The sequence below is a fragment of the Rana temporaria genome, chromosome 5 (assembly GCF_905171775.1).
Source record: "Rana temporaria chromosome 5, aRanTem1.1, whole genome shotgun sequence".
Taxonomy (NCBI): Eukaryota; Metazoa; Chordata; class Amphibia; order Anura; family Ranidae; genus Rana; species Rana temporaria.
The window spans coordinates 170,783,107-170,807,684 of NC_053493.1; the positions used below are offsets into that span (position 1 = coordinate 170,783,107).

At 41.5% G+C, this 24,578-nt stretch overlaps 1 protein-coding gene across 1 annotated transcript in view; it reads right to left on the reverse strand.

Annotated features, from left to right (window-relative positions):
- Positions 1 to 24,578, reverse strand: part of LOC120941161 (polycystic kidney disease protein 1-like 1) — a 249,593-nt gene that overhangs the window by 90,853 nt on the left and 134,162 nt on the right. The window contains exons 23-27 of the mRNA XM_040354447.1: positions 14,332 to 14,524; positions 13,274 to 13,357; positions 6,484 to 6,691; positions 2,601 to 2,707; positions 605 to 821 (exon numbers count right to left, since the gene is read on the reverse strand). Of these exons, the coding sequence (XP_040210381.1) occupies positions 605 to 821; positions 2,601 to 2,707; positions 6,484 to 6,691; positions 13,274 to 13,357; positions 14,332 to 14,524 (809 nt within the window). The remainder of the gene's footprint in view (positions 1 to 604; positions 822 to 2,600; positions 2,708 to 6,483; positions 6,692 to 13,273; positions 13,358 to 14,331; positions 14,525 to 24,578) is intronic.

Genomic DNA, 24,578 nt, shown 5'->3' on the forward strand with positions numbered 1-24,578 from the left:
CTATGGCCGGCTTAAGTGAGCACCCCGCACACCAGCCCTATTCAAGACAGCGTTAGAAATCAATTATAAAAATCCTTCAGCTCAGCAATCTAGATCTAAGGTAGACATAAGATAATTTCCTGATCTAACCATTATCTTTGCCACTAAAAAACTAATGTGAATTAAGTATAAACACTCAAGGGGAATTTTTAGTCTTTTCAATAATTGTTTAGATAAGTGTTACATAGTTGAATAGATAAACCAGCTTGATGAAGATATTATCAACATGTTAAAGTATAACTAGAGGCAAAACTTTTATTTTTAGTTTTGAATAGAATGTAGAGGCATTCGAACACTTGTCAGATTTGTATTGCTTTCTATGTTCCCATTAAGGAGATTTGCCCTCTCTATTTTTCCTGTTTACTGTTATCACCAACAGTGAAAGTGAAAGAAAATCCCAGATTCTGAGTTGACACTGGAACATGAATAAAGGGAACACTTTGTTTATATAAAAAGGTTTATACAGTTTCATGTTACAGTATAGTTAATCTATTCCATTGCATCAGGCCTACAAGCACTAAATTAAGTTTAGTTCCTTTGTGACAAAGCTACAATTTTTTTTTACCCGTCTGAAGCCTAATCCATGTCCTGCAAATGTCAGTTCACGTTCAACTTTCCCATCTCCTTCATCAACTGCAAGCCAGCACTCCGCATAGAAAAAAAAGTTGGTTTTGCTTTTCAGGTCTTTGACAATTACATGGCTGATGTACATGCTTGGTGACTGACCACTGTTGTTATGCCAAATATGAATCTTCCATAATGGACCAAGACTATCGGGTACACTGGAAAACACAAACAACCCACAATAGCTATATTTCAGATTACATTTTGAATGACGAGTTATGCAAGCTAAACCAATTTTATATAAAAAAAAAGACAAAGAAAGATTCTAATCTTTCTTGATATTAAAGTTGATGTGAACCCTCACATATACCCAGTGAAGTGAACAGCCTCAGATGATACGCAGAGCTCAAAGAAATCCTCCTAAGTTTTAGATGTATATCTGTTGTCTTCAGCTTTATCTACTGTTTAGAAAGTTGCATGTCCTGTTAGAATTGTCTCTTCCTGATTCACCTGTGGGTGTGGATTCTTGCCATACACTGTGAGACAGCTGATTGGAGTAAAGGCACACCCCCCCACTCCACATAGGCAGAGACTTGCAGAGCTGTGTTGTGAATAGACCAGCTCTCTGCTAATCTATTTATAGCACCCACCCTGGCACAAAATTCAGGCTGGTTTTATCACAGTTGACGGAGAACTTGTCAGAAGTTATCATGCTGATAACAGAAGAACGGAGCAAAAGAAAGACCTTTTACGAGGGATAAGAAAACACTGCAAATATATGTGCCCAGCACAAATTTCATGAATCGGGTTTACATCCACTTTAAGCGAACTTGGATTGCACTAAATTTCAGAGAAATTAACAACTAGCTTAGTATTTTATACAGCATCAGAAGTGGAGCTGCGATTGGAGTCCCAAATTTGGAATTAAGAATATGTTGATTAGTTGTTGCTTTTAACACTATAAAACAAGGACTGAATTGTGTGCTTGTGATGGGAGAAATGTCATCATGATCACAGAAACAGAGTGACTTACAGGGCAGGATGTCTGTAAAGCTGGCTATAAACTAGTAGAATTCCCTTTAAAACATTTTGTTTTAAGAACAGATGTTTACATTTCTAATCTACAGTAACAAGAAAATTTGGATAGAAAATCTTTCTCGAACAAACAAATCTCTAATGCAGCCCACACACGATCGGAAATTCCAACAAGAAAAGTTCGATGTGAGCTTTTGGTCGGAAATTCCGACCGTGTGTAGGCTCCATGTGACTTTTTCTGTCGGAATTTCCGACAGCAAAAATCTGAGAGCTGGTTCTCAATTTTTCCGACAAGAAAAGTTCTTGTCGGAAATTCCGATCGTCTGTATGCAATTCCGACGCACAAAAAAACATGCATGCTCGGAATCAATTCAACGCATGCTCGGAATCATTGAACTTCATTTTTCTCGGCTTGTTGTAGTGTTGTACGTCACCGCGTTCTTGACGGTCAGAATTTTGTGTGACCATGTGTATGCAACACAAGTAGCCAACATTCCGTCGGAAAAAAATCCATGGTTTTCTTGGCGGAATTTCCGATCGTGTGTACGCGACATAAGAGTGTATGTGTTTTTGTTCAAGAAATTACATTCATTCCAAAATCGGCTGTTAAAAACAAACAAAATTTTGAAGTATATTCAAATGACATTTGTCCAGTCTATGAATGTACCAAGACCTTTTGTCCAAATGTTTTTCAAAAATCTGCAATGTTGTGAGTTCATCCACCACTGTCAAATGATTGAACTATCATTATAACATAATACATGATAGTTTAGTCAAATCCCAATATTAAAATGTAGCCAAAAAATTGAAAAATCAAGCCAAATCTTTTCGTTTTAGATTATGCAAGGAAGTGTTAAAACTTCTGCAGTATATTGCTGTCCTGAGATTCACCCTCCCTGTTGTAATGTTAACCACTGTGTAGCACTCAAAGTATTTTTATACAATATGCTATTCCACATTACCTCATTATAAATACATTCCGTGAATTTCTTTCAAACAGAGGTCTGTCAGGACAATAAAGCTCTCGGGTTTCAGATACACCGTCTTCACCATGTAAAATTATGTAAACCTAAAAAAATTTAAAAGAAAGTCGTTTTATATAATATTGTGACAATATTATGTTATTTTACTATTCTTAGTAATTTGGATATAGTAGACCTAGTACTTCAAAAGCATATAAGACAGCAGGAGAGAAGACGCTTTCCTAGAAACCTAAGATTCTGCAGGGTAGAGTAAGGACCGTACTGCAATTATTTTGATCCTCATTACCCCAGCTTCAGTGCCATGTTTATTGTTATACACACCGTGAATAATTAGCAACACACTCACACACATTTCTGTATACCCATCAGCAATCATGTGCATAGGAGGATGGGAAACCTGGATGTTTTTCTTTTTTTGTATGTCGAAGACTATCAGGCCTCGTACACACCAGCGGACATGTCCGATGAAAACGGTCCGCGGACCGTTTTTATAGGACATGTCCGCTCGGAGATTTCGGTCTGATGGCTGTACACACCATCAAACTGAAATCCGCGCGGACAGAGAACGCGGTGACGTAGACGACACCGACGTTCTCTCTCGCGCGAGTTCAATGCTTCCACGCATGCGTCTAATCAATTTGACGCATGCGCGGGATTTCGGTCCGCTGGTTAGACGTACTAACCAGCGGACATGTCCGCCGGACAGCTTTCCAGCAGACATGTTTCTTAGCATGCTAAGAAACATTTGTCCGCTGGAAATCTGTCCGCTAGTCTGTACACACAATCGTATCTGTCCGCTGAAACTGGTCGGCGGACCAGTTTCAGCGGACATGTCCGGTCGTGTGTACGAGGCCTGAGAATCACAAATGTATTCATATAGATAGATTTTTTTTCTAAATGTTAGATTCATTTTGTTAAAAGGGCAATTTGTATCTGCATAGTGCTGGGGTGCACTTTGTTTTTCACTCCTGTGACCATAGGCATGTGCACGGGGTGTGATAAGTGTGCCTGGGCACACCTTAATCACCCACACACATGCCTCCCAACTGCTGGGTCCCAGTGGTGGGGCAAGTTTCAGCACTCTGCTCCAGATAAACACTGTTCTGTGTCTCCCCTGCAGCTGTGCCTCTCATAGGCAGCTACAGAGGAAACGTTCGCTGTGTAGGGAAGCTATCGGGTACTTATGGGTGGTACAGGGAGTAGGGAGGCGGGGCTATGATTGATTGTGATTGGCTTTAATACCAGGAAGAGGGTGGGTGCTAAAGCCCGAAGCAGCAGCGGGGGGAGGATCTATAAGCAAATCACTGAAAACCATAGCCCTGCCCCCTGCTCTCCATGCTGTCCTGTGCTGTCTGGAAAAAGAAACTGCGCTAAGAAATGTAGCAAACCTATGAGGCCATAAGAATAGCTCTAAATCATGTGTTGGAAGCAGCAATCCTTCTGTAAAACACCAGTACAGTAGTTGAATGTGAAAAATAAAATAGGATCGCGCTAAACCTATAAATTGCAAATATAAATGTAACAAAACTCTAAAAAGTGAACCAAAAAAAAAAATGAATAATTGCTGAAAATTGTCTAACAACTGAAAAATGTAAAAATATATAAAAATAAAGGAATAAGTTCATGCAATGTGCAAACAAAACAAAAATTCATAAACGTGAAATGAATGATATCTGTCCACCCGTGCAAAAACTAGTAAAGTCCATCCATGAATAAGGACTCCTCAGGTATTGAAATACAAAGCCAGTGTGAATCTATCACTGTTATGGAAAGAATTCCTGCTTACCGGAGCTCCGTGATCCCCCCTGACAGAGGATCCGGAGAAGCATGTAATGTAACACAGCCTGTTTCCAAAGGAACCCGAGAATTGCTGCACACTCCGTAGATGGTCAAACCCATGTGTAAATGTTGTGGCATGTAAGAGACATAATGCTCCGATAGTGTAAAACCTTATTATGTATTTAAAATTGTAAAAAACACAGTATCACACTTACAAATTTGCATTGACAAAAGAAGCCTTAAGTCTGTTGTGCCGGTGATCTGACGATATGGTTCCGGCTAACGAGATGGTTCCTGTAAGGACTGCGCAGGCGCAATCCTTGCCGACGGAAATCTTCAAACCTCGGCCGGCATCCAGGGCGACGTGGAATTTGAGGAAAGTGGCCGGTCGGCCTCACATCCTCGCTTCGCTCGGACGGCTCGCTCGGCCTCCTGGCTCTTTTTTTAACATCCTCCAATCCACTGGGATGTTAAGGAATGAGCCTGGATGCCGGCCGAGGTTCGGAGATTTCCGTCGGCAAGGATTGCGCCTGCGCAGTCCTTACAGGAACCATCTCTTAACGACAAGTCACCGGCCAGACATTCATTCCACGTTTATGAACTTTTGTTTTGTTTGCACATAGCATGAACTTATTAATTTATTTTTACATATTATTATATTTTGCAGTTGTTAGACAATTTTCAGCAATTATTCATTTTTTTGGTTCATTTTTCAGAGTTTTGTTATTCTTGAGTGTTCACGTTTATATTTGCAATATTTATAGGTTTAGCGCTACTCTATTTTTTTTTTTTCACTATGAGTAGTTGTAATTTAGCTCTACCTACAGGCCTAGTAAATAGGAGAAAGGGGAAAAGAGCCAGAGCTGCAGTATCCCGAATACTGTAAAAACAAAGTCCAGGGAGAAGGCGAACACAGGTAAGCCAGTGCACAAATGATTGATAGAGGGTCACTTTCTACTGCACTCTGTATTCTGTGTCTCTATTGACCTCTGAACTCTATAGGAAGTGATGCAGAGGTCAGAAGTGACTCAAAGGTCAGTAGCAAGTCAGGCGGAGTTTAGGGGTCAATGCTTGGAAAAGGAAAACACAGCATTTTTGCTTGCATGTGATTGGATGATCGAAGTCAGCAGAATTTCAGCTCATTCACTGTGGGGTACACCCCTTGCAAAGTGCAACTTCTCTTGCAAATTAAACAGGCTTTAGTAAATCAGCCCTGTCTCTGTTTTTTGCTAGTCTAGTCTTACTGCTCAGTGTTGCAGCACAGTGCCTCAAAGACAAAGTTATTTTAAAACTGTTTTCTTGTGGTATCATTATGACCCTATTTACACTGGCGCGACACAACGCATCACATTTTGTAACATGCATTTTTGTTTTCTCCACGTTGACAGGCCATTGACTTGAATGGGCTGGCTGTTGTGCCAGAAATGTGCCAAAGAAACTCAAGAACCAAATTTTGTCACTGAGCCAAAGGCATTTGGTGACAAGCATTTGAGCATGTTTTTCAAATGTTTTGTTATGGTATCATTAAGACCCCATTTACACCGGCGAGACACAATGCTTCGCATTCTGCATTATGCATTTTATTGTGTTTTTGCCACGTTTTTTTGCGTGACAGCCCCTTTACTTGAAACATGCCAAAGAAGCTCAAGTACCCAATTTTGCCACTAAGCCAAAAGCATTTGGTGACAAGCGTTTGAGTGTGTTTTTCTAATGTTTTGCTACAAACACACCAAAATCGCTCCGCATTTGGGGTGCTATTAGGAAATATGCCTTTTGCTGCGTTTCTGAAAATGCAGCCAGAAACATGTGATTCTACCTACATTTTCAGAATGCCCAGGTGTAAATTGCAGCCTTATTTATTCGGACAATATAAAAAAAACTTTAAGGGCATCCTTTGTGACTGAAACTGCATATTTGTATGCAAAATGCTTTAAAATGTTACTACTGCTAATGCATTTCATATGCATCTCTATCTGCCCTATACAAAAGGTAATCATGCTTTTTTTATCTGCACGTCCGCTTTTGTGCTATTGTTTTAGGTAAAATTTCCTCCGCTATTGCATCCTATTGAATAATAAATTACCTTAGTTGTTGATTTTGGTCTAGATCGAAATCCTATATCCACCATAATAGCGTATCGTTGCTGTTCATTTGGAGAATTATCCTGGAGAAACACATACGCCTTTTTCTGATCTTCATGTTGGTCCTTGATTTTACCAAAGATCATCAACAAAATGTAGAAGATAATAGCAAGCACAACTATAATTCCAGGAATAGGATTTTTTGTGGTGCTGAAAAAAAATATGTTTTTGTTATGATATATGTTATGATAATTTACTTACATTAATTTTGCTTTGTACCGTATACACTCTTGTAAATCAAAAAGTGCACCTGTGTCCACAATAGTATGAGGTACTAAAGATTAAAAAAAAATAGGCGTTGAGCCCTTACTGAAGCTGTGTAATAATGGACTCTGCTCATGTTGATGGGGACAGGGGCCTCATCCCCACAACCCTTGCCCGGTGATTGTGAGGGTCTGCGGGCAGGGGGCTTATTGGAATCTGCATGCCCCCTTTAACAAAGGGGACCCCCAGATCCCAGCCCCCCATGTAAATTGGTAATGGGGTACATTGCACCCCTACCATTTCACAAAGAAAAATGGTAAAAAAAGTTAAAAATGACAGAAGACGGCTTGGGACAAGTCCTTTATTAAAAAAAAAAAAAACATTCCAGCGATGTAATCCAGTCTGTCCAGTGTTGTAATCCCTTCTCGATGTCCCGCGGTGATCCATTCTCCAGTGATGCTCTCCACTCCAGTGAGGAACAAAGCACGATCTTGTCTGCACGGAGGCACCCGCCTAATGACGCGCAAGATGACAACCGAGGGTGAGGCCACCCGTGACGTGTGACGCAGCCCCCACTAACGCGTCAAAATAAACCCCCGTATTTGTGGTCCATGTGGACCGGCTTCCTGTTATAAATAAATAAATAAAAAATTAATTAGCAGAGAAAGGGACTGAGGACAGAGATTTCTTACTCATACATCACGGGACACAGAGCCTTAATTACTTAATGGGTTATGTAGTCATCACAGGTGATTGGACACTGGCAAACCCAATTAGAATTGAGTTCCTCCCCTATATAACCCCTCCCAAATGGAGAGTACCTCAGTTTTTTTACCAGTGTCTAAGGTGGTTGGTCATGTTGAAAATGTGCCAAGAAGAAAAAGCTCTTTTGATGGTCTTTTGCGGAGGCCTAGGAGCTATAACCGGATCCAATGCCTCGGGCCGATATCAAAAGCCTAAGATGAGTGGTACCCAGGCCTTGTGTAAAGAAGAAACAAGGTTTGCCTGTAATGTCTCTATACGGAGGTCTGGGCTCTGGGATTCAGGCTTTGGTGTACTAATGCAACTGTGGCACGAAAAGTTACTGGCGGAGTCTTCTACAGGTCCAGGTAGGAGGTAGGAACCCATGGAAACCTGAAGGTTGGCACAACATTACCCATTGTGATGGGTGAAGGCTGAAACTACTATTTTCAGTAGCTTTCCTGCGGCCGGGATAAAGGTAAGAGAGGATCATTTTTTTTAAATGTTATCTTCTGTGAGTAGGATGTCTTACCTGGTTTTCACCACTAGAGGGAGTAAGTTACATACCTGGTGTATTCTTACAAAGCCATCCAGGAAACACGCTCAGTGAAGTCGGTCAGTTTAAACACCACTCACCTCCTCCACTGCAGGCTCTGCCACAACACACATATAGGGGTCCCCGAAAATCCCCCAGTGGTCTGCTCTCCTTCCTCTTTCGCCATAGGGTTCTGCCATGACGTGCCATCAGCACGTGCGCACGCCGGGAGCGCGCTTTTACTGTCTATAGGCAGGTGGAGAGGGGGAGGGCTGTGTTTTCTTGTGCCCATGCGCGTGCACGGCACACCTGTGTGCAGGTGCCAAGAGGCTTGTTTAAAAAGTCCAGCACGCCAGAGCCTTCTGTAAAGCGCCATGGACAAGCAAACCTAAGACTCCTACTCGGCATTAAGTTGTGCAGCGAGCTAATATTTTGTATTGTAAGACTATAGCACAACAGTGATTGCATTTTTTGTGATGGCACCTCTGCTTTGCAGTAAGGACTATGTCCATCAGAAGAGGTACAAGAGCTAGTAAAATAGGCACTAGGAAATCCCTGCTTTATGGCTAAGGATTCTGAGCATGCCTACAGTTTACAGTCTGGTAGCAGCCTCACAGGATGATCATGTGCCCCTGTCTGGTTTTGCAGCTTCTCCTATGGCAGCTCCTGTATACGTCACTGAGGACACTTTAAAAGTTGCTTTGGATGGCTTAGAAGGAAGGATTGCTACTATAATCGCAAACCTCCTTAAAAGGTGGCAGAAAACGGGGTAGGTCCCCTTCATCTGCTTTGGATGAGAAGATTCCTTCTACCTCTCAGTCGTTAAAGATGCAGGTGCAATATTATGCAGAGATGGTGCGTGCCACTTACAAATTGCCTCCTGTTGAAGCTTCTATGTCCTCTGTTTCCTCTTTGGGGTCTTGGAAAAGCCCCACAGACTGCATGCTCCTTTCCAGTTCATCCCTTGCTGGATAAACTGATGTATGATGACTGGGTTCACCCAGATAAACCGTTTTCTCCTCCTAGGCAGTTTTCCCTCCTTTATCCTATGGAGGAAAGTTTCACCTAGAAATGGGGGGTACCTGCTATAGATGCAGCTATTTCTTGTGCAAACAAAAGCCTGACCTGTCCTATAGACAATGCTCAGGGCTTTAAGGATCCAACTGATAAAAAGCTGAATTCTTTATTGAAAGCCTCCTCCTCTATGGCCGGTGCTTTAGTACAACCTGCAGTTGCAGTGATTGGCATATGTCAGTTCCTCAAGGAACAAATGAAGCAGATGGTAAACCCTTCTCCCTACAGAGGAGATTGAGATCCATGAGGACCTTCCTAAGGCTCTCTGCTTTACGATTGATGCGATTATGTTCAGCAAGCATCCCGCTTGAATCTCCTGCAGGTACACATGCTCAGGTCCCTTTGGTTGAAACATTGGGAAGCCAAGGTTTCTTGCAAAAGATACTTTGCGGCATTCCCCTTTGGTGGAGGACACCTGTTTGGGGAGGATTTGGATAAATACATCCAAAAGATTACCAGAGGCAAGTCTACTCTTTTGCCAGTTAAAAGAAGAGCGAACGTCCTTCATTTAAGCGTTCTCTTTCCCCAGCCCCTGGAACCTCATTCTCCAGGCAATGGCGATGGCCTCCCAAGTCTAACACTAGGGGAAAGGCCCAGAGCCATGCCCAAGGGCAGAAAAGGACTTGGGGTTAAAAATCTTCCAAGCAGAACCCCAAAACTTCCCTATGAAGTGACGCCCCTGCTCGGCCGAGTGGGGGGAAGGGGTGCTGCAATTTGCAAACGCCTGGCGGGAAGAAGTTCAGGACAAGTGAGTCATCTCCACTCAAGCTGAAATTCATAGAACTTCTGCCACCCCATTTTCTGAGATCCAGAAAAAAGAAGGCCTTTGTTTTTGGCCTTGGAACGCCTGTTGTCCCAAGGGGTAATCATAGAGTTAGCCCCAGAGGATCAGGGTTTTACTTAAACCTTTTTACCGTTCCAAAACCAAACGGGGACATCAGACCTATTCTAGATCTGAAAAACCTGAATCAGTTTCTGAACATCCACTCCTTTCACATGGAGTCCGTCCGTTCAGTTGTCTCCACCCTCCAGGGAGGAGAATTCCTGGCATCAATAGACATCAGAGATGCATATCTACATGTGCCAATATTCCCCGCTCACCAAAGATTTCAAAGGTTTGCGGGTTGGATCTGCGCCACTTTCAGTTTGTGACCTTTCCTTTCGGTCTAGCTACGGCACCTCGAGTGTATACGAAAATACTTGCCCCACCCCTGGCAAGACTGAGGGCACGGAGCATAGCAGTAACAGCTTATCTGAACGATCTGTTGCTCATAGATCAGTCCGCTGCACGTTTGGACCACATTGTTCACAGCACAGTGGATTATTTAGAGTACCTAGGCTGGGTCCTCAATCTGGAAAAATCCTCCTTGCAATCTCAGAAAAGGCTGGAATATTTGGGCATGATTATAGACACATCCCAAAGCAGGGCATTACTTCCCAAGCCAAAGGCAAAAGCCATAGGATACTTGGTCAGAGTGATAAAGGCAAAAAGAAGGCCTTCTATTTGTCTATGCATGAAATTATTGGGAAAGATGGTAGCCTCATTTAAGGCTGTCCCTTAAGCCCAGTTTCACTCAAGGCCGTTACAGGGCAGAATTCTGTCTACTTGGAACAAAGATGTTTAGGTCCTGGACCTTCCCAGAGCTTCACCTCAATTGGTGGTTGCTCCCCCAAAATCTATTAAAAGGAAGATCCTTTACTCCGGTTACCTGGAAAATGGTAACCAGACGCCAGCCTTCTAGGCTGGGGGAAGTTCTGGAAGAGGCATCTGCCCAGGGGAAGTTGTCCAGAGCCGAAAAGCTCCTACCCATCAACATCTCTTAGTGCCGGTTCACACTACAGCGACTTGGGATCCGACTTGTGACGCCCCAAGTCGCGCGACATGAGAAACTCCATTGAAGTGAATGAGAGCCATCTTAATGTACACTACTGAAGTCGCTCCGACTTCAGAAAAGGTTCCTGTACTACTTCAAGGCAACTTGTAGGCAACTTGTACCCATTGATTTCAATGGAAGTTGCCTTCAAAGTCGGTTCACTGTCTTGACTGTCGCCTTGCAAAGTCGCGCTGTAAGTCGGGTTGCCCCTGTGTGAACCGACACTTAGAAAGGAATTCATCCTATTCTCCTGTGACACATACATACCATCTGGGTCTGCTTTGTCACATCATTTTGGACTTAGGAGGAAGGTTTTCAGTCATTACTGATTGCTCTTGGTTGTATGATACACGTCACAATTTTATGATTTATACTGTATGTCACATATAACTCTACTATTGGATACAATGTATAACTTTCAGTGATTTTGTTTGATATTGTATGGTTGTACACTCAACCTGGTGTGTCAGAGTGGCTTAGTTTCTTCAGAAGGTCAAGTCAAAGAACTGAAGACATAATCCTATCCCTTTGCAATAACCTTATTATGATTATTATAGACCACTTTATCCATTTTTCTTCCTATACCAACCACAGGAAATTGGGTTTATGTGCTTGCTTCAGCTACATCAAAAACCATGTGAAAAAACATAAGAAAAATCAAAAACAGATACATTTTTTCTGATGTATAGTATTAATGTTTTTTGTTTAAATCATGTTATGTGTGATCATGCATGCCATGATAAAAAAAATACCCCCCCCCCCCCCAAAAAAAAAGAAGTAAATGAGAGTAAAACAAATACAAAAATGTTGCATATTTGGGACATTTTAATATGTTTCATTAAACCTTTTCTTGGTGTATTATTGCTTTATATGTTGTTTACACACTCACACACAAAAACGAAATCCCACTGAAAGCAACCTTTTTTTTGGTGTATTTCACTTTTATATCTTAAAAAACATTAAATCTCTGCAGAGCTGCACCAGATTTGTACTCTCCAGTTTAAGTAAATCTACCTCATATGTAACATCAAACTACACCCCAAAAAAAGCAATGAAAAAGCCTTTACAACAGCCCTAACTGCCTCAAATTCCCCTTTGACCCTTCGCATTGACTCCATTGCATTTCACTGAAAAGGCAAAATTTGTGGTGACTTAAAATATGACAGTTTCAGTTTTCAGCCATGACTAAAGTTTTTAACAGTAAAGATGCAGCAAAACATTGATATGTCTTTAACTTTGCTTTTCTCTGGGCAGTATGTTCATTGTCAGTATATGTGCTGGCAGGAGAGCCAATTTAGTCTCCAGGGTGGTCTCTCCATGTATTAGCCTCTGCTATTCGCTTCTTTTTTTGACCTGGAGTGCATCTTTAATCCCTAAACACTTTGGGCCAGATTCTCAGAGGAGATACGACGGCGTATGTCCAGATACGCCGTCGTATCTTTGAGTCCGGCCGGTCGTATCTATGCGCCTGATTCATAGAATCAGTTATGCATAGATTTCTATTAGATCCGACCGGCGTAAGTCTCTTACGCCGTCGGATCTTAACTGCATATTTACGCTGGCCGCTAGGGGCGTGTACGCTGATTTACACCTACAAATATGTAAATCAGCTAGATACGCGAATTCACAAACATACGCCCGGCCGACGCAGTACAGTTACGCCGTTTACGTTGGGCTTTTCCCGGCGTAAAGTTACCCCTGCTATATGAGGCGTATATGCGGCGTACCAATGTTAAGTATGGGCGTCGTTCCTGCGTCGAAATTTGAAAAAGTTACGTCGTTTGCGTAAGTCGTCCGTGAATGGGGCTGGACGTCATTTACGTTCACGTCGAAACCAATGACGTCCTTGCGGTGTACTTTGGAGCAATGCACACTGGGGAATTCCACGGACAGCGCATGAGCCGTTTGGGAAAAACGTCAATCACGTCGGGTCAGGCTTGATTTACATAACACACTCCCACCTCTTCACAATTTGAATTAGGCGGGCTTACGCCGGCCTATTTACGCTACGCCGCCGCAACTTTCTTTTAAGAATACGGCACTTGCCTGTAAAAGTTGCGGAGGCGTAATGTAAATAGGATACGTTACGCCCGCACAAAGAAACGCCATTCTACGTGAATCTACCCCTTTAAGAATAATAGTACCAATATGAAGAGTCATATACATACACTGTAAATAACAGAACGCTTTCTTTTTAATAAAAGGGAGTGTTTGGAAAACATATGCAGAATTGATGGGTATTGTATGTCAAAAGGCATTTGAGATAGACGAGCATGGATACAAATGAGCTACTTAGATTCTTACCTTATAAACTTTGAGACATCTTCCTTGTCAAAATAAGATAACACATGTCTACTGGCAGTAGTATACAGTCCCAGACGTGTACAGCTAAAAGCAGAAAATTCTACAGTTGTCATTACAATTTTGAGAAATTGCTTTCCTTACATATATATAATATAGGAATTCATAATTAATTAGCTGGCCAAAATGGCCATACACCCGTTGATCCAGCATAAGCTTCAGGTATTCATATCTCTATTGATTTTGGCCATACATATCTACATTAATAGTGCAACACTGAATGCTGAAACTACACTGCATTTTATTAAAATGGACTTAACTAATAATAATAAATAAAATGTGCTTTTATAGGGATCATGTAGAAAAATAACTGTCCCTAAGCACAGTGGCGTCACTTGGTGTGGAAAAAATTGGTAATTGGTGTCACCCCCCTCCACCAACTACAGAATGGAACAGAGTGCCATCGTATGTGTTGTACGTAACCGCGCTTTGCTAGAGCATTTTGAAAAAACTATGGTGTGTAGGTAACGTCGTTTTTTAAAATGAAGTTTGAAAAACTTCGTTTTTTTTCATGATAAAAAACTTTGTTTTATTTCCTCATAAAACGACTGTGTGTACGCGGCATTAGAGGCGCCTCTCTTTTATTTTATACTCAGTAGCTCCTGCTAGATTTTGCTTCTAATCCCCTTGTGGATGGACATTTTATGGTTACACAACCTGGTGACATTGCTATAATCTTTTTATATGGACTATAAACGGAAGGATTTATGAATAAATGGTTGTAGAACGAATCAGTTGAGTTTCCATTATTTCTTATGGGGAAACTTGCTTTGATATACAAGTGCTTTGGATTACAAGCATGCTTCAGGAACGAATTACGCAATCCAAGGTTTTACTGTATCATGAAAATAACACTCTGGCGACTGGAAAACAGTGTGGGTTATGAGCATGATATCCTTAAATAAAGTCATAGAAAATTATGTATCTCATGAGTTGTATTGCACCAGTAAGTTGATGCTTCACAAAAGTTAATAATGATATTTACTTGTAGATTATCTCACCTGCAGATAAACATTGCTGTCGTGGTCCCTTTCTGAGTAGAACAGTCTTCAGAATTCCATTGATTGTTATGCCAGGACAAACACTGTGTCCACTGAATATCAAGAGTATATTGTAAAATTTTGGATATGTAATTATTTCTTGGGTGCCTTTTGTAGTCTGCATCCATCAAGGCCAGGTAGACACAGCCTGAATCTATATAAAGAAAGATTATATACATACAGTTGTGCTCATAAGTTTACATACCCTGGCATAATTTATGATTTCTTGGCCATTTTTCAGAGAATATGAATGATGACACAAAAACATTTCTTTCACTCATGGTTAGTGTTTGGCTAAAGCCATTTATTATCCACTGTGTTTACTCTTTTTAAATAATAATCACAACAGAAACTACCCAAATGACCCTGTCTAAAGGTTTAACCACTTCCAGACCGCTGTACGTCTTTATACGGCCTAACTTTAAAGATAGATATCTCGGTAACGGCAGCAGCTGCTGCCACAACCGAGGTATCTATCTTTAGTGTCAGCGGTCCGGTACACGATAACGGCGGTCTCCGCGGCGGATTCGCCGCGAGATCGCCGTTATCGGTGGCGGGAGAGGGGCCCCCCCCTCCCGCCGCTCTCCCGTGCCCTCCGCCGCTTACCGTGGCCGTCGGTAGCGGCGGAGGAGATCGCGACCGTTCGGCAGCTGTGCGGGGTTGCGAGTGAAGGAAAAATCTCCTTCACCCGTCCCCATAGCTCTGCTGGGCGGAAGTGACGTCAAAACGTCTGTCCCGCCCAGCCTCTTAAAGAAACATTTTTTTTTTTGTCATTTGAAAAAATGACATTTTCCAATTTTTTTTTTTTTTTTGCATTTAAGCCTAAATATGAGATCTGAGGTCTTTTTGACCCCAGATCTCATATTTAAGAGGACCTGTCATGCTTTTTTCTATTACAAGGGATGTTTACATTCCTTGTAATAGGAATAAAAGTGATCATTTTATTCTTTATTTTTTTTCCAGTGTAAAAAATAATAAAATAAATAAAAATAAATAAGAAAAAAAAAAAAAAATGTTTAAAGCGCCCCGTCCCGACGAGCTCATGCGCAGAAGCGAACGCATACGCGAGTAGTGCCCGCATATGAAAACGGTGTTCAAACGACACAAGTGAGGTATCGCCGCGATCGTTAGAGCGAGAGCAATAATTATAGCCCTAGACCTACTCTGTAACTCAAAAAATGCAACCTAAAGGAATTTTTTAAACGTCGCCTATCGAGATTTTTAAGGGTAAAAGTTTGACGCCATGCCACGAGCGGGCGCAATTTGTAAGCGTGACATGTTGGGTACCATTTTACTCGGCGTAACATTATCTTTCACAATATATAAAAAATTGGGCCAAATTTATTGCTGTCTTATTTTTTAATTCAAAAAAGTGTTTTTTTTTCAAAAAAAGTGCGCTTGCAAATATGGTGTGACAAAAAGTATTGCAATGATCGCCATTTTATTCTCTAGGGTATTAGAAAAAAAATATATATAATGTTTGTGGGTTTTAAGTAATTTTCTAGCAAAAAAAACTGTTTTAGTCTTGTAAACACCAAATCTGAAAAACACCCAAAGTAGAGAAGTGGTTAAATAACCCAGTGATTTTGGTCTGATAACATGCACACAAGTTGGCACAAAGGGGTTTGAATGGCTATTAAAGGTAACCATCCTCACCTGTGATCTGTTTGCTTGTAATTAGTGCGTGTGTGTATAAAAGGTCAATGCGTTTCTGGACTCCTGACAGACTCTTGCATCTTTCATCCAGTGCTGCACTGACGTTTCTGGATTCTGAGTCATGGGGAAAGCAAAAGAATTGTCAAAGGATCTGTGGTAGGGTTGTCCCGATACCACTTTTTTAGGACCGAGTACAAGTACCGATACTTTTTTTTATGTACTCGCCGATACCGAATACCAATACTTTTTTTACTGGTATCGGGACAACCCTAATCTGTGGGATAAGGTAGTTGAACTGTATAAAACAGGAAAGGGATATAAAAAGATATCCAAGGAAAGGAGAATGCCAATCAGCAGTGTTCAAACTCTAATCAAGAAGTGGAAAATGAGGGGTTCTGTTGAAACCAAACCACGGTCAGGTAGACCTATTAAAATTTCAGCCACAACTGCCAGGAAAATTGTTCGGGATGCAAAGAAAAACACACCAATAACTTCAGATGAAATATATGACTCTCTGAAAACATGTGGTGTGGCTGTTTTAAGATGCACAATAAGGAGGCATGTGAAGAAAGATGGGCTGCATGGTTGAGTCTCCAGAAGAAAGCCATTACTATGCAAATGCCACAAAGTATCCCACTTACAATACGCCAAACAGCACAGAGACAAGCCTCAAACCTTCTGGCACAGTCATTTGGAGTGATGAGACCAAAATTTAGCTTTTTGGCCACAACCATAAACTCTATATTTGGAGAGGAGTCAACAAGTCCTATGATGAAAGGTACGGAGGTGGATCGCAGATGTTTTGGGGATATGGGAGCTACAAAGGCACAGGAAATTTGGCGCCATGTTGGAGCCCATCCTCCTGTCACTGCACATGGGCGGGAGTGGGCGCCATGTTGGAGCCTGTTTGCTTGACACTGTGCCTGTTTGGGATGAGGGTATGTATTGAAACAAGCATTGGCTTCATATTAATCCACTTTTTGATGGACATTATGGGTTTCCTGTGGCATTGGGTGCCATGTTGGAGTCCGTCCGCTTGCTGCCGCGCAGGTTGTCTGCGGTGTTGGGCGCAATGTTGGAGCCCTTTTTGTCTGTTACAGCGCAGGTCTGGGAGGGGGCCATGAACCAGAGTGAGGCTTGGTTTAATTTCGTTTATATATATATATATATATATATATATATATATATAGAGGTGACGCAGCGAGCTGCCCGTGCCCCTGGAAGAAGTAATATTTTACGAAACGGACGTAGGGCGGAGCGGCGCGCTGTCGTCACCCAAGAGCTCCAAACGTTCCCCCAGTGATTGGGTGTCTGGGAATTTGTGTACCGGCCGGCACATCAGATTCGAGGCATTTTTTACTGCATGTTTGTAAGTGCAATACAACTTTTAATTAGGGTTGTCCCGATACCACTTTTTTAGGACCTAGTACAAATACCGATACTTTTTTTCATGTACTCGCCGATACCGATTACCGATACTTTTTTTTAAATGTGTCCCCAAAAATGCAGCCATGTGATCACACAAATGCAGCCATGTCCCCCCATAAATGCAGCCATGTCTCCACATAAATGCAGCCATTGTCCCCCCATAAATGCAGCCATGTCTCCCCATAAATGCAGCCATGTCCCCCCATAAATGCAGCCATGTCCCCCCATAAATGCAGCCATGTCTCCACATAAATGCAGCCATGTCTCCACATAAATGCAGCCATGTCTCCCCATAAATGCAGCCATGTCTCCCCATAAATGCAGCCATGTCTCCCCATAAATGCAGCCATGTCCCCCCATAAATGCAGCCATGTCTCCACATAAATGCAGCCATGTCTCCACATAAATGCAGCCATGTCTCCCCATAAATGCAGCCATGTCTCCCCATAAATGCAGCCATGTCTCCCCATAAATGCAGCCATGTCCCCCCATAAATGCAGCCATGTCTCCACATAAATGTCTCCACAGAGAAAGCCAAGCCCCCCCCCGCCGCCGCCGCCACCTAATTAATCAGCGCGGGGAACATTACAGCTTTCATTTGAATAGCTGTGTGTTCCCTGCCGCGCCATTTATAGACACTCCCCCTTGCTCGGATTGGACGGGTGATCTGTCTATCAAAGTGCCCGAGCAAGGGGGAGTGTCTATACATGACGAGGCGCGGCGGGGAACACACAGCTATTCAAATGAAAGCTGTAATGTTCCCCGCCGTGCCTTGTCATGTATAGACACTCCCCCTTGCTCGGGCACTTTGATAGACAGATCACCCATCCAATCCGAGCAAGGGGGAGTGTCTATACATGGCACAGCGGGGAACACACAGCTATTCAAATGAAAGCTGTAATGTTTCCTGCGCTGATCAACTAGGCGGCGGCGGGGGCCTTGGCTTTTTCTTTGAGGACTGCTCGGCTCCGCTCTCCGCCCCATCCCCACCCGCTCACTAGAAAAAAAAGTATCAGGTTTGGCATCGGGAGCATTTGCGCAAGTACAAGTACTCGCGCAAATGCTCAGTATCGGTCCCGATACCGATACTGGTATCGGTATCGGGACAACCCTACTTTTAATAAATCTTTTTTACTCATTTAATGCGCTATGTGGAGCTGTTATTGTTTTTTACATGGTGGGCATTGATGTTGGTGAAGTTTAATCACTTGTGGATGAGACCCAATGTTAAGGATCGTATCTGTCTGAACTGCAAGACTGGGATTGACTACCTATTATATGCTGTTCATGATCCCCTGTCATAAGGGATCATGGCAATCTATAGTTTGGTGGAGGATTCATCACTTTGCTTTGGACTTGTTTTCAACTGATTTTGGAACTTGGCACAGAGCATGGGTATCTGGCATTTCACATATTAAACATTTATGGACTTTATTGCTACAATATTTGTTTTATTTATATGTCTATATATATTTTTATTTGGTTAATATTTATTGATCTAATAATATGATCCAAATTTTTTTGATGTTCATTATCAATATTATCACTGTTTCACTGTTATTGAGGGAATTGAGAGTGCTATATAGTGCCCTCTAGTGGCTATCAACCTCTCTTGTTTTTTGGTATATTATTATTATTATTATACAGGATTTATATAGCGCCAACAGTTTGCGCAGCGCTTTACAACATTAGGGAAGACAGTACAGTTACAATACAATTCAATACAGGAGGGATCAAAGGGCCTATTAGTTATTTATATAATACTATCATATACCACATTGTGATATATATTGATATAAATCATAAACTTCGTTTTGTGTGTTTTGTGATTCAAACATTTGTTTCACACGGTTTAGAGGTATCGCAATTTATATTTTTCTCACAGGAAATTTGATTAAAATTGTTGGCAAGATGAATGCTGTATGTTATCAAAAAATACTGGAGGAACATTTGCATTTATCAGCCAGGAAGCTGCGCATGGGACGTACTTGGACATTCCAACATGACAATGATACAAAACACAAGGCCAAGTCGACCCATCATTGGCTACAGCAGAATAAAGTGAAGGTTCTGGAGTGGCCATCTCAGTCTCCTGACCTCAAAATATCATTGAGCCATTCTGGGAATATGTCAAATGTTCAGTTCGTGCAAGACAGCCCAAGAATTTACAGGAACTGGAGGCTTTTTGCCAAGAAGAATAGGCAGCTTTACCATCTGAGAAGATAAAGAGCCTCATCCAAAAATACCACAAATACACGGTATTAAGAACTGGGGTATGTAGACTTTTGATCAGGGTCATTTGTGTAGTTTCTGTTGCCATTATGATTTAAAAAGAGTAAACATAGTTGATTGATAATAAATGGCTTCAGCCAAACACTAACCATGAGTGAAAGAAAAGTTTTTGTGTTATTCATATTCTCTGAAAAATGCCTAATAAATCATAAATTCTGCCAGGGTATGTAAATTTTTGAGCACAACTGTATATAACTAAATAAAAGCTTTGTTTTCCAATATCGCAAACTAAAGGAAAGTTTCAGTTACAAAAAAAATCACACATATCAACATATTAATATATGTATATACACACACAGTGGGGTTGATTTACTAACGTCAAATAGATTTTGCAAGTGTAGCTGAACTCTGCAAGGGAATTTGCTCAAGAACTTAGTAAATGAGGTGAAGCTTAACTTTGCAAAGAATACCTAATCCAATTGTATTTTTTTTAAAAAGCAGCATTTTTGCTTGCATGTGATTGCAGAGCTTCCCCTCATTTACTAAGCTCTGGAGCAAATTCCCTTACAGAGTGCTGAAGACAAGGCTGAAGGCATACAAAACAATAAATAAGCAGCAACTGAATACGACTGCAGTGAATCAAATCAAATCAACAACCTTTTGAAAACAATTATTACATTTATATATTATATATATTTATTATTTATTTTATAAGTATGTTATTTTGTCAAATTACATTTGAGCCCCAAATGAGGGGCGAAGCTATGTATACAAATTCCTAACCAGCCTAAAAAAATATTTTGGTAAAATTCATGAAATAAAGTCTACATCTCAATCACATCTTGATTGTTTCACTGTAAATTCATACTAGTGGCATACACAACCAAAATTATGAAAATTGTGTTTCTTTCCAAACATCTAAAAATCTGTGTGCAGGCACACACACATATATAGGTAGATTCACATAGAAAGGCTTATCTTTAGGACGGCCTAGCCTAGCCTGTTTAGGCTACACCGCCGTAAATTAGTTAGGCTAGTAGTGATTTTCAAACCACTTACCTGCTAATCTACGGCGGCGTAGCCTCAAACGAGTGGGCATAAGGGCGCCTAATTCAAATGACTTGGAGGGGGGCGTGTTGTATGGAAATGAGGCTTGACCTCACGGTTTTTGAAGTTTTTTGACACTGCGCATGCGCCGGGCGACTACATTTCCTAGTGCGCATTGCGGCTAAGTACGCTGTACGGGCCTATTGATTTCGACGTGGATGTAAACGACGTAAATCCCGATGCGCGGACGACTTACGCAAACGACGTTAACATTTCGAATTTTGCGGCGGGAACGGCAGCCATACTTAACATTGGCTAGCCCACTAGAGCATAGCTCTAACTTTAGGCGGCCTATCCCTTACGGAAACTACGTAATTCGACGGCGTAGGCCTGGCGTACGTTCGTGAATCGGCGTATCCCCTCATTTACATAATCTAAGCCAGCCTATCTTAGCTTTGTTTAAGCGTATCTCTGTTTGAGCATACACTTAAACAAACGCCGGCGTAGATTCAGAGTTAGGTCATCTTATCTACTGATAAGCCGGCCTAACTCTTTGTGAATCTACCTAATACTGTATATACACACACTCAAACATAATTATTCTAATGTATATACTTGCTATGCAGGCATTTGTGCAATTTAATTTTCATGAAAGTTATATTTTAATAATATTTCTAGTTTATTCTGCAGCCAGCTATGACTTTAAAATTGTTAAAAAAAGTTTAGAAAAAAAATAAAGTTTAGAACATGACATTTGGTCAAAAATAATTTGTGTTTTGTACACTACTAGTTTATAGAACAACTTTAAAATTGTCTTGAAAAGTCTTTCTCCACATCAAAATTAAGAGATTTTTTTGACAAGTGAGGTGATAACAGGTACCTTGAAAATATATTTAGCCCCCGTTCACACTGGTGTGATATGTCATGCAATTTGACAGCTCCAAATTTCATGACAAGTCACACCCCATTGTTGGCAATGGATCTGTTCAAATTGCCATGACTTATTTCGCAGCCACTTTGAGAAAGGTTCCTGCACCACTTTTTGCCGATTTCCTCGTGGCTTGCATAGACTTCTGTTGTAAGATCCTTGCTAAGATCTGGTGTGGAATTTCTGATCAGAAGTGGAATTTTTGATTACAAGAGGAAGAGTTAATAACCAGGATTTGCTTTTAGCTGCTTTTAACTGTTTCTGCTGCAAGTGTTCAATTGTTTGTCTTTTTTTCTCTGACACTTTTAAACAGCTTTTTTTTTTCCTTTCTGCTAATTAAGGGGAGTGTTTAATTGTTAACAGGTGAGTATATAAGTGTCTGTAAAAACTCCATAAGAGCTGGCTCCTTGCTAAGATCTGGTGTGGAATTTCTGATCAGAAGTGGAATTTTTGATTACAAGAGGAAGAGTTAATAACCAGGATTTGCTTTTAGCTGCTTTTAACTGTTTCTGCTGCAAGTGTTCAATTGTTTGTCTTTTTTTCTCTGACACTTTTTAAACAGCTTTTTTTTTTTTCCTTTCTGCTAATTAAGGGGAGTGTTTAATTGTTAACAGGTGAGTATATAAGTGTCTGTAAAAACTCCATAAGAGCTGGCTCCTTGCTAAGATCTGGTGTGGAATTTCTGATCAGAAGTGGAATTTTTGATTACAAGAGGAAGAGTTAATAACCAGGAGTTTAAAACAAGAGTTAAGACTAAGTCTTCTAAAACTGTAAGTATTATCTTAATCTTCATACAAGTAATTATATTGTAACTGGGAAATGAGTGCTAGCAGGGTTGAAGGTTTTGCTCAGTGTCACATGTATGCAAAATTGGTGCAACAGCTCCAAGATGGATACCGCTGTGACAGATGTGAGCAGGTTGCCCTTCTGGAAGCTCGTATTAGAGATCTGGAGGAGCAAGTTGCAACACTGGGTAGAAATGACAACCTTGAAAGGGGTCCTCTGCTCGTTGAGCAAGTGGTCAGTAAGGTTGATGTGGAGGGTGGAGGGGAAAGTCAGGATTATCAGATAGGGAGATGGGTTAATGCAGTTAGAGGGAGTGGAAGGGGCGTGAAGAAAGGGAAGGCCAGTCCTGTATTTGTGCATCAAAACAAATTTGCCAAGTTGGGTGATGATGTGGAGGTGGCAAACACAGAGGTGGCAGCCCTAGATGTTACTGCTACCCCTAACAGCCGGGAGAGCAACCCATCTAGTAGAGGTGGGGAGGGGAGTGCAGGTAGGCCTAGACAGTTGGTGGTAATAGGGGATTCTATAATCAGAAGGACTGATAGAATAATTTGTCGCCAGGATCGCTTCAACCGAATGGTTTGCTGTCTCCCTGGTGCCAGGGTTCGGCATGTGGTGGACCGGGTGGATAAATTACTGGGAGGGGCTGGGCATGACCCAGCTGTCTTGGTCCACGTTGGAACCAATGACAGTATACATGGAAGGTGGAGGCTCCTTAAGAATCAATTTAAAGAACTAGGCTGCAAGATGAAGGGAAGGACCTCCAAGGTGATATTCTCTGAAATATTGCCTGTGCCATGCGCAACACAGGAAAGGCAGGGGGAGATTAGAGAGCTGAATGCATGGCTAAAGACCTGGTGTAGGAAGGAGGGATTTGGGTTTCTAGAGCACTGGGCTGACTTTTCATTGGGGTGCAGCCTATATGCTAAAGACGGTTTGCACTTGAATGGAAGGGGGTCTGCTGTGCTGGGGGAGAGGTTTATGGGAATGCTGGAGGAGTATTTAAACTAGGATTGAGGGGGAGGGTGAATTAGAATTACATCGAGCAGACAGGTCAGTTAGTGGTCAGACATTAATGGAGAGTGGAATGGGGATAGATGGGGGGAGGGTTATGGCAGGTGACAAGAAAGTTCCCATGTTGCAAACAGCCATTGGAAATAATAGTGCCATTTGTACTACTATAAATTATATGAAAAACACCAGAGAAAAATGTAACAATACATTTAAGTGTTTGTTCACCAATGCCAGAAGTCTGCCAAGCAAAACAGGTGAGCTGGAAGCTCTGATGCATGAGGAGAGCTATGATGTAATCGGTATTGCTGAAACTTGGCTTCAATCCTCACATGACTGGGCTATTAATATTCCTGGCTATGCTCTCTTTCGGAAAGACAGGGTAAAAAGGAAAGGTGGAGGGGTCTGTCTCTATGTGAGAAGTGACCTCAAAGCAAGCGTGAAAGAGAACCTGGTTGATGGAGAGTGTGATGAGGCTGAAGCATTATGGGTGGAACTGCATACAGATGTGCGTAGTTCAAAATTAATCATTGGAGTTTGTTATAAACCACCCAATGTTAATGAGGAGGTGGAGACTCAGCTCCTTGCACAGATGGAAAGGGCTGCAAGGTCTGGGACGGTGATAATAATGGGGGATTTTAACTACCCAGAAATTGACTGGATTAATGGCACTTCTGGGACAGTTAAAGGACAAAAATTTAAAAACCTATTGCAGGACAATTTTATGGTGCAGTTTATTGAGGCCCCAACTAGGAATGATGCCCTGTTGGACCTGATAATTTCAAACCATGCAGAGCTTATTACTAATGTTCAGATAAAGGAACACCTGGGTAGCAGTGATCATAACATGATTTCATTTAATGTTAACTATAAGCAAGAAATACATACAGGAAATATTAAAACACTAAATTTTAAGAGAGCAAATTTTCCAAGGATGAGGGCTGCTCTCCAGGACTTGGACTGGGAGGGACTATTGGCACAGATGAACACAGAACAGAAATGGGAATTCTTCAAAAAGACTGTGTGGAACCTCACTGCAAAGTATGTTCCCATGGGCAATAAGTTTAAAAGGCTAAAAATAAAACCTATGTGGCTCACGGTCAAAGTTAAAAAAGCTATA